The following is a 21011-nucleotide window of genomic DNA, read 5'->3' as shown; positions in this document are numbered from 1 at the left end:
AGGAGAAAAAAGTCAACAGACAATGTCCTCAAGGAAGCTCTTGGCTTTAGTAAAGAAAGACCTTAAATTGGCTTTGTAAATATGTTCAAAGAACTAAAGGAAACCAGGTCTAAGAAAATTAAAGCAAATACTTTCCCACCAAATAAAGAATACCAATAAAGACATAAATTGCAAACATGAATCAAATCTTAAGTGTGGAGTTTAAAAGTACAATAACTGAAATGGAAAACTCACTAGAAGGGCTCAAGAGCCAAGCCAAGTGGGCAGAAGAGTCAGTAAACTTGAAACAGGTCAATTGAGATAATCCAGTCTGATAAATGTAAACAAAGGAAGAATGAAGAGAAAGTGATGAGAGCCACAGAGGCCTGTGGGATAGCATGAAGCATAATAACATGCAAATAATGGGAGTCTATGAAGAAGAAGAAAGAAAAGGAACAGAAAGAGTATTTGAAGAAATGGCCCAAAACTTCCCACAGTTGGTAAAAACATGCATCTACACATCCAAGAAGCTCAGCAAATTCCAAGTAGAGTGAATTCAGAGACCACACCCAGGTGCATCACAGTCAAGCTGCCAACAGAGAATCCTGAAAGCAGCAAGGGACCTCAGTAACAGTGATAGCTAATCTCTCACCAGAACCACGGAGGTCAAAGGCAGCGGGAAGAATAGCTAAAGTACTGAAAGAGAGAGAATGCCAAATAAGAATCCTACATCCGGCAAAACCATCCTTTCAAAAATGAAGGTGAAAGTAAAACATTCTCAGGTTTAGAAGAAAAAACAAAGAAAAAAACCTGAGATAATTCATTGCTATCAGACCTACTTTACAAGAAATACAGAATGAAATCATTCAGGCTGAGATGAAAGGGTAGGAGCAGAAAAGAGAAGACTAAGACTGTGTAATTAAAGAAGAGACATAACTACCAACCTCACAGCGATGAAAAATACAGGGAGCTACTATGAATAACTGCTCACATATTAGACAACCAGTTTGAAATGCACAAATTCTAAGAAAGACACAAGCTACCAAAAGTGACTGGAGAATAAGTGTATAATTTGAATAGTTCTAACAAGTAAACAGACTGAATTAATAATTTTAAAATTTCCCACAAAGAAAAGCCCAGACCTACAAGGCACTACTGTTGAACCTGACCAAACATTTCAAGGCAAATTATCACTAATCTTTATAAACTCTTCCCCAAAAATATGTTAGGAGGGAACACTTTTCAACTCCATTCTCTGAGGCAAGTATTTTATCCATTAACAAACCAGACAAAACATCACCAAAAACAAAAAAACTATAGATCTTTACAAGTGAAAACAAAAAAAATCCTCAACAAATATACTAGCAAAACAAATCCCACAACATGTAAAAAGAATCATACAGCATGAACAAGCTGGATTTATCCCAGGAATACAATGTTAGTTTAACATCCACAAATCGAGGTATTACACCATTTCAAAAAAATAAAGGTCAAACCCACCTGATTGTATCAACAGATGAAAAAAAAAAAAAAGCATCTGGCAAAACCCAACACCCTCTCATGAGAAAAGCTGAAATGTTTTTATGAACAAATTATAATAAGAAGGGAATTTCCACAACTTGATAAAGGTCATTTAAGAAAAATCCACAGCTAACATCATTCCTAATGATGAAAGACTGAATGTTTTCCCCTAAGAGCAGAAAAAAAGACAAGGACATCTGCCCTCACCACATCTACTCAATAACATCACAGTCAATTTGCCTAGCCAGAGCAATTGGGCAAAAATAAATAAATAAAGTAAAGCCAGATTAGAATAGAAGTAAAACCATATTTTTTTTCAAATGGCATGATGATCATAAAATAAAGAAAACCTAAGGAATTTATTAAAAAACTATTACAACTAATAAATTATTTCAACACGGTTGCAGGATACAAGATCAACATATCAAATTCAACTGCATTTCTATGCTCTAGCAATGAAACTTTTAAAATGAAATAAAGAATACCATTTAAAATAGTCCAGAAAGCATTTTTGTAAAGTGTACAATGAAAACCACAAACCACTGAAAGAAATTACAGAAGAGCTACAAAACAACAACAACAAAACCACACCCAAAAAGCCATCCCATCTTCATGAATTAATACTAAGACAGCAATACTCCCAAAATTAACGTACAGGTTCAATGGAATCCCTATTTCAAAATGTCAATTGTGTTGATTGCAGATTGACAAGTTGATCCAAAACATTATAGGGAAATGCAAGAAAACCACAATAGTCAAAATGGTCTTCAAAAAAACAAAAGTGGAAGTCTATGTGGCAACTAAAATCATAAAACTCTTAGAAGAAAAGGTCTTTGTGACCTTGTCTTTGGCAACAGTTTCTTAGATATGACATCAAAAGTAGAAATGACAGAAGAAAAAATAGAGAAACTGGATTTTATCAAAATTTAAAACTTTTGTGCCTCACCCATCAAAAAATGAAAAATAATGCACAGGTTGGGATAAAATATTGGCAAATCATATATCTGATGAGAGTCTAGTATTTTGGTATATAAAGATCTTTTAAAATGAAGAGTGAGGGTTACACAACTTTTCAATATTCTGAAAACCACTGAATTGTACACTTCACAGGTGTGAATTTTATGGTATAAAAATTCTATCTTTTAAAACAAAGCTTTATTGAAATGGAATTCACCTGATTAAAGTATATAATTCCATGATTTTTAGTATACTGACAAATATGTGCAACCTTCATCACAGTCAATTTTAAAAACATGTTCACCACCTCCACAACAAACCCCATTCGTGCGGGCTGCCATCCCTTCTCCCATCGCTCCTCCCAGCCCTCAGCAACCACTGATCCGCTTGCCACCTGTACTGGTTTTCCTATTTGTGACTGCAATCCTCCATCATGAGGTCTTTGTGAGGCTCATCTGTGTGGTATGACTGACTCCCTCTTTTACGGCCCAATGACATTCCCCTGCACGGCTCTGCTGCACCGGATCTACCCATCCATCACCGGGGGCACTGGCTGGGTCCGCTTTTTGGCTATCCCAGGACCGTTGTTGTGAACCTGCGTACAAGGTGTTCATGTGGACATCCGTTTCCTGCTCTCCCGAGCAGGGAGCTAAGAGCAGGACTGCTGTTAGGCTGCTTGAGGAACTGACAGGCTGTCTCCAAGTGGCTGCCCATTTCCCTCCCACCTGCATGCAGGGCTCCCTCGCCCCGCCCGCACTCTCGCTCGTTATCTGAACTGATTCCTGCGATGCCTCTAGTGGGTGTGATGCTCACAGCTCAATTTTATAAAAAAGGATGGGAGACTAGCACAGAGCTTGCACCTTTGCTCCCTGCCACACTGATGATGCCTGGGTGGGAGCCCAAGGGGGTAAGAGGTGCTACAACCCAGAACATGCCAGGGCCACAGGCTGGAGGCTGCATGCAGCACAGGAAGGGAAAGGAAAGGGGGAGAGGGCAGAGCACTGGATCTCAGAGAGCTCTGGCCATCTGGTGCCCTAAGGACCATGCCCTGAGGAGCACCAGGCACAGAGCCACCGGCCCAGGGGTGGGAGCTCCCGGGAGGCTGAAGAGTAAGAAAAGCTGATCCAGGTTGGCAGGGTCTTAAGGCTGTACCGGACTGATAGGAAGGGGGGGGGGGGAGCGGGCATGCACATGGCTGTGGCTGTGTAGGACCAAGAAGTAGCCCACAGGGGCCCCCATCTCACTAGGGGTGCTCCTGGTAATGATCACCAAAGCAGGGACCAGAGCTCAGGCAGACGGGGAGGACTGATGGAGGCAGCTGGACTCATCTCATGCTGGCCCAGCTGCTCCAGGCAGGCCTGGGGGACCCCCTTCCCCCTCTACCTCCCACCCCCCCGCCTCGCTCCTGCTCAGAGCACAGACCAGGAACAGGAACACCTCACGGGTGGCCATTCTTGGACCACGTCTCCCTGGCCACTGCATTACTCCTCTCTGTGCTGGAGCCCAACCACCCTGGGCCAAAGGCAAGAGCTGTGTTCCAACAACCAGAAGGAAAAAGAATTTAAAGCTACAAGTGCAGATTCGGTGGTTTGAGAAACAGCAAGAGGGCAAGTCAACATTAAGGAATTATTTTTACTACAGCGCATGTTCTCCTGGGACTCGTTCTTCCTGCATTTAACCTTTCATTCTTGGGGTTGGAAAGAAACACATTAAAACCAGCCTCAGACACTGAGCAAGTCCACAGCGCCGACCCTCCTGAAACAACAGCCTGTCTTCCTGTAACCGATTCCTCTGATTTGTAACTGAACCGGCCCACTCCCTTCCGCCTGCAGCGTGGACTCCAAGAGCCACGTGAGGGCGGCCTGGCCGTAAATCCACGTGTGGTTTCAGTGGGAGGCAAGCAGCGCCCGGCGGCCGATGGAAACCACGCCGGGCTCCGCTCTGGTCACAGGAACCACCCGGGGACGAGCTCCTGGCCCCGCGCCCGGCACGGGAGAGACCACGGACGGGCTTACCACACACGAAACTCTCCGGGGGCACCGAGAAGATGCTCCGGCCCCGCAGCGCCTCCGGGTGGGCGCAGGTGGCGGTCACGGAGGCCTGCAGCGTCCGGCCCAGCAGCCACGGGGGCAGCCACCGCAGCTGGCAGTCACACAGGAAGCTCTCGCTGCTGATGCGGCTGCAAGAGAAACAGAAGTGCTCTCAGTGCAATAGCGCCCGCCGCCCCGTCAGCTCCTGCCGTCCCCTCCCGGTCCCTCTGCAGCCACAGGCCATCCACCTGGAGATGCTGTAAAGCACAGCTTCTGGCTGCGGCCGGACAGACCCATGACCTGGCCTCTAACATGCTCGGGGTGACGCTGCCACGCGGGCCGAGGACCACGGGCACAGCACCAGCCGCGTTCAGACACGTCCTCCGACAGCCACGCTCTGCCGAGACAGGACGCTCACGCTCCGGCCACAGGGAGCTGCCAGGGGCCGGGGACCCGATCTCAGTGCTGCACCGACTGCGGGGGCCACTCCGCACGACTGAGCCTTGTCGGGGCAGGGCTGCGTGTCTCCTCGGAGGGCAGCCTGGCCCCCGCGCCGTCCGCCTGCGTCTCTCACCAGCACCAGGAGGCCCGCGGCCCCGCACTCAGAGCTGAGCTCCCGGCGCTGCTGGGGCATGGGAACGCGCCACTTTGGTTTTGTGAGGCTCCAACCAAAACAGAGAATATTTTCATTTTCATTTCTCAGCAACTGAGGATCCGCTTTTAAACAGAAATCGGAATCGCCGCCTCTGGACATTCCTTCCTGAGCAGTCACTCGAAGATAAGCCAACCCGGGTCTCAATGCCCTGTCCCCGGGGCCCAGGAGACACTGGCTCCTGGTCACACACTGTCCCCAGGACACATGTGCCCGGACACTCCAAGCATCACACGGGCCAACATCACGCCATCAGCCTCCGTCTCACCCACCGCCTTCCTCAGATGCCACCCGAAGCAGCCAGGCAGCTGGTGCTCCCCGTTTCCCTCTGGCTGCGGAGGAGCCAGGGCCTGGTCACAGCCAGAAGCGACGCTGAGCCGTTAGCCACTTACACCTTCGCCTCCCGCCGCTCCTGCCGCCCCGGACTAAGCTGACTTTGGGAAGGAGCTTTTTAAAGACAGAACAATTGCCTCAAAGCCATTATAAGTGTGTCGCTTGCCCAGGCCAAACCTTCAAATCAGCATTAGCTTTTATCTTCCCTTGGTGGGCAGGTAGCTCTGTGCTCAGACCGAGGGGGGCTGTTCTGCGAAGAGTCAATGGCCTGGTGATGAGCGGAGGGGAGTGCTCCCTGACAGAAGCTCACGTGTCACTCCAGGGAGGGGATCTGGGTGCCGCCCCTTCCTCTCAAGCAGCAGGAGAGCCCGGGGCTGGGACAGGAACGTCCAGCCAGACACGGGGGCCCTCCCTGCGTGGCGCTCAGCACCCACTGGGGGACAGGGACAGATCTCATCGGAGCCACAGGAACTAACTGGGACATGGTCCTGGGTGAGAAACATGTGTGGAAGGGGTCAAGCCTCACACCACACCCTCAGCATCTTTGCTGGCCCGCGTTCCCACATCCCACCCCGAGGGGTTCCCCATCCTCCACCATGAAGCCCCCCCGGGAGCCCAGGCCGCACAAACCACGGACGCTCGGAGGAGAGAGAGCTTTCCTAAGGACCACAGGACAGGGAGGGCCTGGCCTCCGTCCACACACACGAGTCGCTGCAAAGAAAGGCTGGGCTGAGACTGGACAAGGACCCTGCCAGCGGCCCAAGGCCCTGCAGACCGAACGCCTCCGGCCCCGGCTCCCAGCACAGCCTCGCCAGCGTCCCCGCCGGCCGGCCCAGCGCTCTGTCCGCGGCTCCCTCGTGCCTTCCATGACTCCAGCTCCCAGTGTGTTTCTCATCACCGCTGTGGAAATCTACCCGGAGGATGACTAAGCACACAGCACAACCTGCCTCCGTCGGACGGGGAAGAAAACGACCGAGTGGAATCGCTGGTTCCCCGGCAGCGGGCTGGGCCCGGGGCCAGGCACAGCTGGTCCGCGCAGCGCCTGCTGGGAAACGCAGGCCGAGGGCCAAGCCCTGCCTCCGCCGCAGATGCGGGGGTGGGAGGGCCGTGTCCGCACCTGGAAGGGTCTAGCTGCTTCCAACTAGAACCCTGTCTCAGGAAACCGGAATTTATAGAAGGCCAAAAGGGACATCTTATCTCCCTGTCCTTCCCTTTCTCTCAAATATCCTCTCCCCATTTACATAGCTATTTTTAACATTATTATTTGAAAAGTTTCAAAAGCAGAAAGGTTGGAAGAAATGTCACATAAACACATTCTCGCTGCTTAGACTTCACAATCAACGCTCGGCTCCGTGTGCCACGTCACCCCGTCCGTGCGCCCCTCCTCCCGCGCACTCCGCTCTAACACAGGACGCTCTGAAAAGCGCCTACGGGGCGGGCTGGAACCTCAGTCCAGTCGTACCACAAGGGTGTCGCCAGGCCTGCTTCCCGCTCTGGTTCCTACGCCCCTGTCTGCCTGCCTGCAATCTGAGGTCCCCAGCGGCCTCAGAAGCGTCAGGGGGCAGACAGTCCTCCTGTGAGAACCGCAGCCACACCTCAGGGAACCAACTTGGTGGCCAGGACTCACTGGCTTCAGCACCAGATTTCTGCACAGGAAGAGGAAAGGATCATGGGAACTGCTGCCCAGGTCCCGAGACCAGCTCCTCTGCCACAGTCAGGACACAGGGAGCTCCGGCCGTCATCCATGGGCCTTCGATGACAGGCCCACAGCACACACACACCGTGAACTCCAGGCGCCTTGGACCTGGATGCCCCACAGTAACCTCTGCCCTGCTCACAGCCCACATTCATTAACACAGCCACTCAACACAGATCCTTCATTTTAAGCAAACCCAGAAGATGAAATCGTGTCCCTGCCCTAATTAAAGGGGTGGCTGCATGGTCTGGAGAGCCCGTGGCCCCTGACTTAGAGCCGCAGCCGGGCCATCTCTTGTAAACCCAGCTGCCTGGCCCCCGGCCCCCACCCCTCACACACAGTTTACGGCCACCGCCCGCTACAGCCAGTCCGCACTGCCCAGGCAGACCCCACGGCATCCAGAGCCGGAGACTGCTGGAATGTGGTATGCTCACCCCTGGTCCAGAGTAACCCCACAGGGAATCTTTGTAAAAGGAAATTTAACTTAAGCACCACGGTAAGTGATAACAACTACTACATAAGATAAGGCACAATCCAAACAAGGCATTCCTTGCTCTGAAACTGCTGGTGCTAACAGGGGCCCAGAACCCCAGGTACTCACAGCTCTTTGAGGTTCTTCATCTTCGCAAAGGCATCGAACTGGACAGACCTGATCGCATTCTCACCAAGGTTCCTGCAAAAGAACACGCTTTATTGAGGCAGAGCGCGCCGGGCACCTCCTAGGCATCTGAGCCCGGGGCTCAGGATTTCCAGGCAGCCTGGCTGTGCAGGGAGCCTCGGGGGGGAGCCAGACCCATGTCCGGTCCTGATTGCACTGCCCGAGCTCTTTTCACAGACATGGCAGGAGCACGGGGAAAAAGTCTGGAACCAAGCCAGCCTTCAGGGGAGAGCCAGGAGAGGCCCGCTCACCACCCGACAGTCAGAAAACTTCCCGCTAGTTCTCTGAAGCCACTGCAGCGGCGATGCTGGGCTGGGCTGGGCCCTGGAGCGTGGAGGGGCCGGGCCCAGAGCAGGGCAGGAGGTGGAGGGGACCTATCCATCACCAGCTGCATTAATGGGAGCTCACCCCGGGCCGTGTGCAGTGCAACTGCTCCTGGCACAGGCAAGTAAAGGCCAGAGCTGAAGCTGACATAACGAGAAGGAAGCAGCTGGCATTTCTGATCGCCGGCATCTCGGCTTATAACCGTGGTGAAGTGGCCAGCGGCTCCAGAGCCGCACCTGGTGGCCGGTAGGGAAGGCCTGCCCAGGTACTCACAGGTGCTCCAGGCTGTCCAGTCCGGAGAATGCTCTCTTAGCCACCGACTTGATCTTGTTTCCAGACAGAGATCTGCAGTTTCCAAACATCCAAAACGGGCGAGTGGAGGGTGGGGGAGCGGGGGTGGGGTAGGGTGGGGGAGAACAAGGGAGGGGCGGGAGGAAGAGAACACAATTAGGGCAGTGCTGCCTGGTAAGTGTGTCCGGGACAGGCAGGTGGAAACCTGACCTGCGCTGAGCTCACGGGGCTGAAGAGCACAGGCCTTCGCTTTGGGAAAGGAAAGACTGACTGTCTTCATTAGAACTCAGCGGCGATGACAGCCTGGAATTGCCAGAAAGGCCCCTCGAAACATTAAGTGGAAATCGCCTGGTCCTGCCCCTCTCCGCGGACCACCCGAGGGTGGGGCTGAAGGTTAGCCGTGGCCGCAGAGGAGAGCAAGGACGTGGTCAGCGATGGAAATGAAAACTCAGAACCAAACGCCACCGACTGGAAACTGCATTCTGGATGGAGGTTCCCCAAGGAGGCGGGGGAGGGTCACGGAGCTGGCGCCCTAGTCTGCACCTGGGCCTGGGAGCTGGGACCTGCCGCGGAGCCCTCGGGGCCTGCAGGTGCGGCGCCCTGGCCTCCTGAACAAGAACCCAGATTGTCAACGGCGCCCACGGACCAGGCTCACCACGTCCCAGCAGAGGTGTTCTCCTGCCCGGCCCCTGGGGGCCCCTGCTTCCAGCAGGGAACAAAAGAACCAAGGTCTCAGGGTCCCCTCCTCGGCACAGGCGCTCTGATGAGAGCCTGACGCACAGGCGCTGGCTTCCGAGCACCCGAGAGCCCAGGCCCGTTAGAGGGACTGCTGGGAGCCGACCCTGGCCATCTGAGCTGCGACCTGGGGGACGCAAAAGCCGGCCTGGCTCATGCAGGGGGAAGGGGGAGGTTCCTCATCCAGATCCACTGAGAATCAGGAGCAAGATCTCGACTCAGGCCAGCTCCTCCTGCAGACCTACGTGAAGACTGGGACCCACTAGAGAAACAAAGCCCTGACCTCCCCGAAAGGACAAAAGACAGAAAACACAGCCTTGAAGAAATCCAAGAACTCGGGCAGCCCATTGGGCCCAGCTCCAGCTGAACTGCAAGGGCCCCGGGGACGTGGCAAGCCCCAGGTGCTCCTTCAGAAAGACACGACAGACGCAGCCGCCAGCCCCGGAGGCGGCACTGCTTCCGCCTGCTGCCTGGCCACCGTGAGCCCGAGTCTGCGGGGCTTCCCCTGCCTGCCAGGAACACACTCTCCTCAGGGGCCTCTGCTTAGGAACCCCCTCCCCCAGCAACTGAGTGCAGCTCAGACACAGCCAGCTGCTGGCTGCCTCAGAGGTGACGGGGGCACGGAGGCCAAGACCCCGCTGCCCTCCTTTCTCCGGAGGCAGCCTGCAAGGATCTGGAGTCTCATCCGATGTCCACCACCTCAATCTGCAGCTTATAATTTACACCAAATACACTGTATACAGATGCTGGCGGCCACGCTAACCAGGGGCCTCCCCTTTTCCTCCGGCCCCCTCCCCGAAGCGGAGCAGTAACAGCACCCTGGCACTGAACCCCTCGCCCCAAAGCACCCCACCTCGCATTACTCAGCTCCAGGTCCCAGCAAATGTTCTGACTGGTGAAATCTGTGATTATTTCATCCATTAAACACCCGTCACACTGACCTCTTCTACAACGAGGGCAGGCTGTTATTTCTAATGGTGACAATAGCAATAAAACAAATTCTCAAGTTCTCAATTATGCAGGCTGATCACCCAGGGGGCAGATGAAAACAAGGCCCACATTCTCCTGCAGACATCTGGGGTGGGGGCAGGGCTTGCTGGCAGAGGACAGCCCCAGGCCAGGCTGCTGTGGAGGAAGAGAGGGGCTTCGGAGAGGCAGCCCCCACACTGTGCTGTCATGGGGAAAGGGGCCAGGAGGGGGGGGAGGGGGGGAGGGGGGAGGAGCATTTTCCTGGAAAAGAACTGACTGGCATTTGTGACGAGCTGTCAGAACACAGGATGCAAGGAGAGACACAGTCCTCAGGCCACACAGCTTCTGAGTACAGAAGGTATGCAACTCCTTCTCAAGACACATCAGAAACATTCACTACCCTCTCCTGCCCAGGCTCCCCAGGCCGCACTGCTGCTCCCTGCTCCCGGATGTTACTTCCTCCCACCCCCGCCTGCGTCGGGGGCAGCTCGGGCCGCAGGCTCGTCTCCTCGGTCTGTCCTCCTCCGAACCCCCCTCGGAGAGGCAGGCAAACAGTGGTCACTGCTCCGGTCCCCGCTCCTGCAGAGAGTGCTGGGGAGACACGTGGGTGAGTGCCACCCACCACCCACCAGCCACGTGGTCCTGGACAAACCCCTCCAGTTGTTTCCTCAACGGCAGAAAGGCCGCCCGGCAGACAGCCTGCCTCGGGACTGTTAGAGGTGGCACGCAGGCCTCACAGAATGACTGGCCACGTCTAGGAACTCAGAACAAAGCAAAACAGCAGACACCTCGAATGAAGAACAGCTACTCCATTACCCTTATAAACGACTCTTAAAAATTATGATGGACAACAAAAATACTGATTCAAGACTCGCTTTCCACGTTTCGCACCATTTCTAGAAACTGAGGGAATGGTTAAGGCTCCTTTCTGCAAAGAACCAGGGAAGACTTGGCTGTTTTCACATCAGTTCCGGACACCAGGTCTTCAGCCCTAAAGAAGCCACGCCCAGGCCACAGGAGCCCTGGCCCGAGAAGCTGGCAGTACGCCTCCCTCTCTCCTACTCAGACTCCTCTTCCCAAAGGAACACACGCACGCACGCCAGCCCTCCCTGGCTGCCCCGGGACCAGGGACCGGGAGACGTCGGCATACTCACAGCTTGCTGAGGCTGTCGAGCCCCGTGAAGGCACCACTTGTGTCCTCTATGGTGCCCGAGATCTCGTTATGGCCCAGGTCCCTGGGGAAGACAGACAGACAGCTCACCACCCAGCACCCAGCTCCGTCTTCACAGGAGGTGGAGGACAGACTGACACTCAAGGGAGAGAGGCACGGCAGCCGAGCCGTGTGGTGAGCCTGGCCTTCCCAGCTTCCCACAGGCCTGACGTGCGTTGAACAAGCAGCTCCCCCACCTCAGCTGCTCCCCGTGGGCGGGGCCAAGAAGAGGGGTTGCAGACACCTGGCCTGGTACTAAGTCAGGTTTCCATCTGCTCTCTCACCAACCAGAGACGCTTTTCCTTTCCTTTCTCTTTAGTCCTCACCGAGACAAGCTAATTGACTTTTAGTGAGAGGGGAAGGTAGAGAGAGAGAGAAGCATCTATGTGAGAGAGCATTGACTGGATGCTGCCTTCTGTACTTGCCCTGATCAGGACTCAAACCCACAACCTTTCAGTACACGGGTCAACACGCGCACCAGTTCTTTCCCAGCTGATAATATAAAGGGGTGAGACTGCGCACTGAATAGGTCTGTTCTGGGTCCAATTCTGACTGGCAGCTGGTGAAAGGGGCCTCAACCAAGCATCTGGCTGCCCACCTGCCCCCCAGTGGGGGCCCCCCCACCCCCCCACCCCCCCCACAGTGAGACGTACAAGACACGCAGGTTTCTGAGTCCCTTGAAGGCGCCCTCCGCAATGTGGCTGATGGAATTGTGGCTGAGGCGCAGGATGCTCAAGCTGCTGAGGTCGGCCAGGCTCCCCTCGTCCAGCCGCGTGAGGTTGTTGAAGGACAGAGTCCTTGGAGGGAGAGACGGGGGAGGGAAGCCATGTCACTGAGGTTGCCCAGGTTCCCTCTCCCCTCCTGGGCATCAGCCATGGCAGCCGGTGAAAGGGGCCTCAACTAAGACTGGGACTGAGAAACCTTGCACTTGTTAAGCTGAAGTAACAAGACGCAATGAGGATCCACTTTCTTCCTCCAGAACAACCATCTTTCAGAGCTGGGGCGGGAGTGGGGCAGGGGCAGGAGCGGGGCAGGGACGTGTCCACCCTGCCGCCCACCCTGGCCGGCCGCCTCACGCCGTCTTAGGGACCATGGACACCAGCGCGGGCTCCTGTGTCCAGCCGGGCCTGTCGGGGAGTCTCCGAAAGGGACGCAGGGCCATCTGTCTCAGTAAAAGGCAGTCACAGGCACAGGCGCCTCGCCTCCAGGCCAGGGTGGGGAGGAAGGGGAGGAGCCAGTGTGGCGACCTGGCTACGCAGGAAGGCAGAGACCGCGAGGGCCTGTAACTCGTCCCTCAGCCTGTCACCATCTCTCAGGCAGGCCCACAGTCCTTTCTGTGTTTGAGCCCAGTAGCCCCTTCCCGGAAGAAGTCCGTGCTCCTTGTAGCCACTGTTGTGCAACAGCTCTGAACAGCTGCAAGGAGATCCTCCTGCAGGCTGCCAGGACCCTCTCCAAGCCAGGCGGCCCAGGCCCCCCCTAGGGAACAGAGGGAGGGGAGCAGGAAGGGTCAAGCTCAAACCACCGATGTCTACAGCCTTGGGGTCCTGCTCCGGGCCTGGTGCTGGGCCCTGGCCTCCCTGCTGACAGCCAGTGCCTCCTCTGAGCTGCCCGTCCGAGCCCACCCGCCCACTGAACTGTGGGACGCCCAGGCCGCCAGCCACGCCAGGAGGCAGTGTCTAATGGCACAGCGCACAGCGGGTGACACTCACAGCTCGTGCAGCTTCTGGCAGAAGCTCCAGCCGTCGCGGTTGATGCGGGAGATGGAGTTGTTGCCGAGGTGGAGCTGGTGCAGGGCGGTGAGGCCGTAGAGCGAGCCGCTGTTCACCTCCACCAGGCTGTTGTGCTCCAGGTGCCTGCAAAGACAGCCACATGCGCGATGGAGGCGGTGGCCCCAGCCACGTCCCATGGCGAGGGCAGGGGCTGGCGCCCAGGACCCAACACCGCAGAGACTCTGGTCGGCACCAAGGACCCAATAACAGTACACGAGTGTGTACATGTGTGCGTGCATGTGTGTACGTATACGTGTAGGACAAGACAGGAAAACCCAAACAGATTATGGTGAGTGACCAGGCCAGGTTCAGAAGCAAGCACACAGAGGGGCAGATGAGCTGCACACAGAGGGCAGACAGAGCCCATGAAAGAAAAACCTTACAGAAGAGGAAACCGCCAGAGACACAGCTTTAGCTCTGGCGGCGACCCCTTGGATTTAAATCCCAATTTTGCTCCTCTGTGAGCTACATGACCTGGACGTCTGGAAAATGGAGGTGCCCAAGAAAACTACTCCACAGGGATGCCGAGAGGGACACGAGAAAATTCAGCATGCACTGGAGGCTCGCGCTTCTGCCAAGAGGAAGCCAGGACACTGCCACCGGCTTTCTGGCCTGCAGCCTGGGCCTGCACGGCCTCACCCGGAACAGAAGCCATCACCCACATGCTGCCCCACCTCGTGTTAGCAGGACCCTGGGCAGCCACATCCGCCGTTATCCGCCCACCTGCTGCTGCTGCACAAAAGGAAGCATGACGCTTACAGCTAACTCAGGCAGCTGATCACCCACCGTGTGTGCATTTGTTCAACATGAAAACCACGTGTGCGAGCTCACTGCACTTTCCTGCAAATTCTCTTTCAGCTCAGCCAACCCAGCACACAACCACCTAGATGTCAAAGTCTAAAATGACAGCTTTAAGATATTAAGTGAAAGTGTACTTAAATATGTAAAAACAGAGGTACACCCGGTCCAAGGCAGGTATAGGAGAGAGGGAGAAGCACATCCTCAGTGTGTGTGAGTACATGTATGTGTGTGTTTATGTGTGTGCATGTGTTAGCGTGCGTGTGAGTGCATGTATGTGGGTGGTGAGTGAGTGTGTGTGTGTGTGGCTGCCCAAAGTCCTTGTAATATTAAGCGTGAGGCAACGTGTGTGTGTGGGGGGGGGCATATGTGTGTATGTGACTGAGTGTATGTGTCTATGTGCATGTGAGTTATGTGTATGCGTTTGAGTATCTGAATGTATGTCAGAACGTGTGAGTATAAGCCATGTGTGTATATGTGTGTCAGTATGTGTGTGAGTATATATGTATATGTGAGAGTATGTACATGTTTGAGTGTATGTCAGTATGTATATATGTGTTAGTGTGTGTGTGTGAATTGTAAGAGTAATTGTGTTATATGTGTGTGTGAATGTTAGAATGTGTATATCTGAGTGTATGTGTGTCAGCATGTGTATATGAATGTGAGTATATGTGTGTGTATGTATATGAATGTGTGAGCATATGTGTATGTGTGAATGTGACAGTGTGTATATGTGCGTGTGTGTATGTGAATGTGTAAAAGTATGTATGTGTGAATGTAAAAGGCATGGTTGAGAGACAGCACGATGGAATAGGAACTAGAATTGTTTTTGTTTTAGTTGCAAAAAAAACTAATAAAAAACTAATATGAAAACACAGTTACGTCATGTGTGGAGACTGGAGGGAGCGGGACAGTGTCTTGAACAAGTGAAACCACTGATCATAAAGCAAGACCTCTCAGACTGACAAACCGACAGCAGTCAAATGTCTAACGTGGCACAGCCACCAGCAGGACAACAAGCAGGAAAACTCAGCAGGAAAGAGACGTGACTGCCTCTGGGAGCACAAGCTTGGGAGGGGACGCGGGCAGGAGGTGGACACCATGCCTTCCTCCCAGTCTGAGCACGTGGTCAACTGCAAGGCAGGCTCCTTCTGACGAAGAGCCGACACATCTAAAAGTCTGAAAACAGAGGTGGGGCAGCTGCCTTCTCTGCCCTCGCTGCATGCTCTCGCGGTTTTGCATGACTTGGCGGCGGCACGGGCAGCGAAGGGCACATCTGCTCCCTGAACAAAGGGGCAGCTGCACCAATGCCAAGGAGCTCACCAAACGAGCATCTCCCAGGACGAGCTGGACATGCTGGCCCACCCGCACATCAGACTGTCAGAGCCCAATCGGAAAGGGGACGTTCTGTAGGGTGTGGGGCGGGGGAGGCCATGGGAGGAGAGCAGCGAAGTAGGGGGAGCCCCAGAAGGATGGTCCCTGTCTTCACTACCTAATGTTCTCACCAAATCCACTAAACTGCCCCGAGACTGTCCTAATCTTCCAGGGAAACACCTTAACTGGAGCCCCCAAAAGCGTGGAGTGAGGCCCTGGGGAAGTCCTAATGGCCCTTGGGCAGAGGGCGATGCAGACAGACCACAGGCCCCCGGCGCGGCCCGCGCACTCACAGCGTGTGCATCCGGGACAGCCCCCAGAAGGCCCCGTCCGTCAGCCGGCTGATGTTGTTCCGCTGCAGCTTCAGCACCTCCAAGCTGTCCAGCCCCTGGAACGTCAGGCCCTCGATCAGCCGGATCCGATTCCGATTGAGGTCCCTAAAGAGACAAAGCCAGTGGGTTCAGAGCAGCTGGCATGACCCCTCACCTGCAGCCAAGCCCACAGCCACTGCTGGGTTTCCAAGGAAAACCCGGGTGGGGGTCTCAGTGGAGCTGGTGTGCAAGGCGCCCACCAGGCAGCCCCGGCACTGCCCGGCCCCGGCTGAGGAACAGAGGAGGGGAGCGCTCCTGAGCTAGGGTACCCATTCCTCCGTGATGGCCGTCTGCAGCGAGGAGGGGGCAGGACTCAGGATGCAAACGCCCCAGGTGAGATGCCTCGGCTCAGCAACAGAAACCCACACCAGACGCCTCACCAGGAAAAACCTAACCACCGAGACCAAACAGGAGTGACACTGCCCACTGGAAGCACTCGCAGCATCCCAGTCACAGAGAGCGAGCCGTCACTGCCCACGAGGAGTGAGGGCACTGGGCATGCCACGGAGCACGCATTTGGCTTCTGGCCCGTGTGATAAACCTCAGTTAGCCACAAGATTTCAGGAATCTGGGGGCTGGGTCCAGCAGCAGTGCTGGTGGGAGGGACGGGGAACAGAGGCTCATCAGAAAGCCCTTGGTTTTCCCCAAATACTGGGGCAGAACCTCATGGTCTGCCTCACACAGACCCGCAGAGGAACAGGACCTGGGATGCAGGGCAGAAGCCGGGCGCTGGTGGGGTGCATGTGAAGCCAGGCAGAAGCAGCGCTGGATACACCCCATTCTGCTGTCACGCCTAGCTCTGAACACCGGTTTTTCTCTGTTTAAACAAAATCCCAGTAGTGGCTTATTTTCCTGAGATATATTCTTTTGCTGCAAAGAAGATACAGGAAATAAACCTAGAACAAATACTCCATCAGGTTCTGAAAATAGATGCTTTCTGGACTCCAAACTCGGGACCATTCCCAGAGGGTACGGGCCTTGGTCATCAAAAACTAAATAAAGAAATCCTTTCGTCAGAAAAGATAAATCATCCACCAACTAGGAGATGAAGACGACAGCCCTCTCTTGCTCAGGACTCCCTCCAGCTACACTCACTTCCCTCACACTGCCCCCACGCTGGGCACCATGACGCCCTGGCACAGACTGCATGGTCCCTTTAAAAAGACAGAACCTCCACAACCAATAAGGAGCCCCGCAGCCTGAGCCCCACCCATGTGGCTAGCAAGCAGGAGTCCTCCTTGTGCTCTGGAGTGGCCACAGGTCACACCCTCCATCCTCAGTGGGTCTTGGTGGCCTAAGAGCCGTAGGCACCAGACCAGCGTCTAGTCTGCTGTGACTGTTGTCGCCACTGGGTCACTGCGGGTTGTTCATGCAGGCTGGGCCCCGAGCGAGGAAGGAGCTGCATTTGACCAAGGTCCTTGGGGAGGTTTGGCCTCCATCAGATTTGTGACCTGAATTAATATGTGGGTTTCTACACTCACAGTTGTGTCAACCTGGGCAGCTTGAATGCTTTCACAGGAAGCTGGGTGATCCTGTTCTTGCTCAGGCGAAGCGTCAGCAGCGACCGTGACAGACCATCAAAAGCTCCGGACTCCAGGGTACCGATCCGGTTGCTTGCCAGGTTGCTGGAAAGATCCAGGAGAGAAAATACAGTGGTCAGCAGGAGGCTTTCCTTGTTCTGTTACGAAGAGCAGACCCGCCAGCCTGGGAAAATAAGCCACCACCCCAGTGACACAGGCCTCCTGAGACACTGTCATCCACGCACCCTACACAGAACAGCCAGGTGAGGAGGGGACAGCACCGCCCACTGGACAGCCAGTGAGGAAGGGACAGCACTCCCCACAGGACAGCCAGTGAAGAGGGGACAGCACCCCCCACAGGACAGCCAGTGAAGAGGGGACAGCACCGCCCACTGGACAGCCAGTGAGGAGCGGACAGCACTCCCCACAGGACAGCCAGGTGAGGAGGGGACAGCACCCCCCACAGGACAGCCAGTGAGGAGGGGACAGCACCGCCCACTGGACAGCCAGGTGAGGAGGGGACAGCACCGCCCACTGGACAGCCAGTGAGGAGGGGACAGCACCCCCCACAGGACAGCCAGTGAGGAGGGGACAGCACCCCCCACAGGACAGCCAGGTGAGGAGGGGACAGCACCGCCCACTGGACAGCCAGTGAGGAGGGGACAGCACCCCCCACGGGACAGCCAGTGAGGAGGGGACAGCACCCCCCACAGGACAGCCAGGTGAGGAGGGGACAGCACCACCCACTGGACAGCCAGTGAGGAGGGGACAGCACCGCCCATGCAGGACAGAGCTGTGTCTGCCTGGAGCCATGCACTGCAGCCAGTGGGTGGCCCCAGGAGGTGACAGTGGAAATAAGCACTGCCACCTCTGGCACCTTACACCCCATCCCTGCTGGGTTCTGCCACCTCCAGAGCCACCTGCAGGATTCCTTCTCAGCACCCATAACCCAACGTGAGGGTTCAGGGTGAGAGAAGCACCAGGAAGCAGAAAGTCACTGTGAGGCAAGGCCCAAGTGGATGTCACCATTTGGGGAAACAGTCTTTAATTTTGAAGTGGGTCTTGTATGGCTTATGTAATGAGTGTGCACAAACCCATTCATGGAAGCCTTTTTAAATCTATCAAAGACGCTCCAGTTAAAGAGGCTGGCCCAGAATCCCTTCAGAACACAAGTCGCACAGCGATGGGAGCCACTGCCAGGATTACACGTGTAAGGACACCTCCCCTCCCAGCGCACGGCAGCCCACAGTCCGTCTCTGTGGTCCCACTGTGCGCACTGACAGAGCGGTAAGAGGAGAAAAGACAGAAAGGGGGACACTGAGATTCCCATGAGACGCTACCACTACCTCTCCGATTCCCCGAACAAACACGGGTTTGAGTGGCTTAAGCCAAAGGAGGAAGCTTAGAGAACTTTCTACAGGGACGAGGGAACAGGCATCTTCGCGCTCCACCAGGCAGCAGCCAGGACAGGGCACAGGAGGATCCTGTGCAAATGGGCTGGACGGCTCTTTCCATCACTCCAGGGTGAAGGACGTCTGGGACAAAGGCACACGCCCCATGTGCCAAGGGAAAGCGCCCTGCGCTCAGGCAGAGAGAAGGCGCTGCCTCTCCGCTCAGCAGGTGGTGTCCTGGTTCCACACAAGGAGGTGTCCAGTGGGGGGCAGCTCTGCAGAGCCTGCCCGGGCCCTGGGCTCCACCCTGGCCTCCCGTTTCCAGTCCTGGGCCTCAGTGCAGCCTGAGAGAAACCTCTCAGCTCCCTGCGGGCCTGGAAAATGCTCGTGCCAAGCCTGGGCCGCGCGAGCAGATGGGTCACCGTGACCCATCCAGCCTCGCAGACGGTCTCCAGTGTGTCAGGATGGAGTAGGGTGGGAGTGCACTCGCACGTCATCAGAACGTGTCCCTCCGCCAGGGCCTTCAGTTTCTCCCCAAAGCAGCCTTTTCCCACCAACAGGCAGTGGGTTAAACAGGTTTTAATTTTCCTCGCATCTGCCGTCCGATGGTATGAGAGAGCCTGACAGCAAAACCCAGCCGGTTCTGAGAACCCACAGCACGGAGCACCAAGTGAGCGTCTCAATGGTGCATGGTGCTAGACAGACGCACGGACAGGACAGGGCGCCTCGCAGAGGTCCATCGTCCTTCCTCGAGTGCTGGCACCTCTCCTCTCCGCCTTCCTGGGAGGCAGCCCCATAAGCAGGAAAGAGAGTGGCTTTGTAGCCAGGGCAGGCCTGTATTTGAGGCTCAAATCTCCTCTGAGTGGTGAGTCTAAGCTCACCCGTATGCCCCAGGCCTCGGCTGCCTGTCTGACTCTAACACTCTCCCACAGAGGACACAGCCCTGGGCGCCCAGCCCTGGCCCTGCAGAGGCCGCACAGGAGCTCCGTGCCCAGGCCCATGGCCTCGGCTAAGAAGAGGAAGCGCCCTCCCTGCCACCTCCCGGGCGCCCGCAGCGCGGATGCACTTACAGCTCCTTTAGGGGCGGTCCCCGCAGGAAGCAGGCGCTGTGCACCTCCGTCAGGTCGTTCCAGCTCAGGTCCAGCACCTCCAGCGCCCGGTAGGCCATCAGCTGGCGGCCCTCCACGCTGCGGATCTGGTTGTGCTGCCTGAAACGCAGAGGGAGGTCACTCGAGCATGCCTTCTTGCACAGAAACAAGTCCTTTCCCCACCACTTCGTTTAGACACATTCTTTCCTGTTTTGCTCTCAGAAAATTACAAACGCAGTGACATTCCAAGTGCAGTCCCCTCTTCTCCCTCCCTGGAGCTGTCACCGGCTGGGTGGTGCTAGACAGAGCACCCCCGTCTGTCTGAGTTCCTAGGCCAGGCTGCTCCCCACAGGGCAAGAACACAGGGGACACTTCAGACAACCGCAGAGCGCGTGGCACGACCAGAACCCGGGGCTCGCTGATGCCCTCCCGTCAGCCAGCGCCGGTGCGACCAGCCAGTTCCCAGTGTCCCAGTGCTTCTCTCAAACCTTCAGGCCCTCGTGCAAACCCCTCCCCCATCCCTACCCCCACTTACAGGGCTGCAGGCACCAGAGCCCACAGCCAGTTTGATCCATCCCAACACGTCATTATACTCCTCACATTTTACCAACACCTACCATGTGCCCGGCTTGGAGATAGGCACAAGGGATTTTTTAAAAAGACAAAATCTCCCAGGAGATCAGGAACCTGGCACTGGATCTAACAAGATTGACTCCGCCCTCTGCCTCTAGCCCTGGTCACTGATCCTGCTTCCAAGCCTGGAAATGTGGGCTCCACATCTCAGCCCAGAGCACTCGGCCCGGTGATGCCCTGCAGCTGCCCCCTCGCACCCGGGCCTTTCCTGTTCTCTTCCTCTGTGCTGCCACCACCACTCACCTGGCCAGTGGCCCAGTTCCCTACTCATTCTGGGGACACAGTGATCCACCCTGACCCACACGGAAGCATGTGCAGACGTTAGCGTAAGGATTCCGTATTGCACCCCCTCCGAGAAAGGCGTCTAACCACAGTGGTTCAAACGTACCTTTAATTCTGTTTCTGACAAAGCTACAGTCTGATCAACGTGCCAGTGTTTATTCATCGGGAGAAAGACAGTCCATGGAAGAAAGCAAGGCTGGAGGGGGCGGCCGTGCGTGGACCCGGCCCAGCCTGGCAGTCTCAGCACCCAGTCTCATCGAGGCTCAGACACCCGTGTGGTGGGGGCAGCCCTGGCTCTGGGTCCCGGCGCCCCTGGGCCAGGCTCGGAGTCAGCAGTGTCAGGGCTGCAGCCATCAGACATATTCATTCTCTCTCTCTCTCTCTCTCTCACACACACACACACACACACACACACACACACACACACACA

The 21011-nt window shown here is 55.5% G+C and overlaps 1 protein-coding gene across 8 annotated transcripts in view; it reads right to left on the bottom strand.

Moving 5' to 3' along the window:
- LRIG1 (leucine rich repeats and immunoglobulin like domains 1) overlaps positions 1-21011 on the bottom strand; it is a 92605-nt gene that overhangs the window by 7953 nt on the left and 63641 nt on the right. For 6 of the 8 annotated variants that reach the window (XM_036430583.2, XM_036430584.2, XM_045578947.1 and 3 more), the window contains 9 exons: positions 19649-19786; positions 17149-17292; positions 15590-15733; positions 13065-13208; positions 12009-12152; positions 11300-11380; positions 8424-8495; positions 7770-7841; positions 4473-4636 (listed from right to left, as the gene is read on the bottom strand). In XM_036430583.2, coding sequence (XP_036286476.1) covers positions 4473-4636; positions 7770-7841; positions 8424-8495; positions 11300-11380; positions 12009-12152; positions 13065-13208; positions 15590-15733; positions 17149-17292; positions 19649-19786 — 1103 coding nt within the window. The remainder of the gene's footprint in view (positions 1-4472; positions 4637-7769; positions 7842-8423; positions 8496-11299; positions 11381-12008; positions 12153-13064; positions 13209-15589; positions 15734-17148; positions 17293-19648; positions 19787-21011) is intronic. The other 2 variants (XM_036430585.2, XM_045578950.1) reach the window with 2 other exon arrangements.

This window comes from Pipistrellus kuhlii, unplaced genomic scaffold, assembly GCF_014108245.1.
Source record: "Pipistrellus kuhlii isolate mPipKuh1 unplaced genomic scaffold, mPipKuh1.p scaffold_m20_p_11, whole genome shotgun sequence".
NCBI classification, from domain to species: Eukaryota; Metazoa; Chordata; class Mammalia; order Chiroptera; family Vespertilionidae; genus Pipistrellus; species Pipistrellus kuhlii.
Note: the sequence above shows the minus strand (reverse complement) of the source record. Positions and strands in the feature narration are given on the sequence as shown.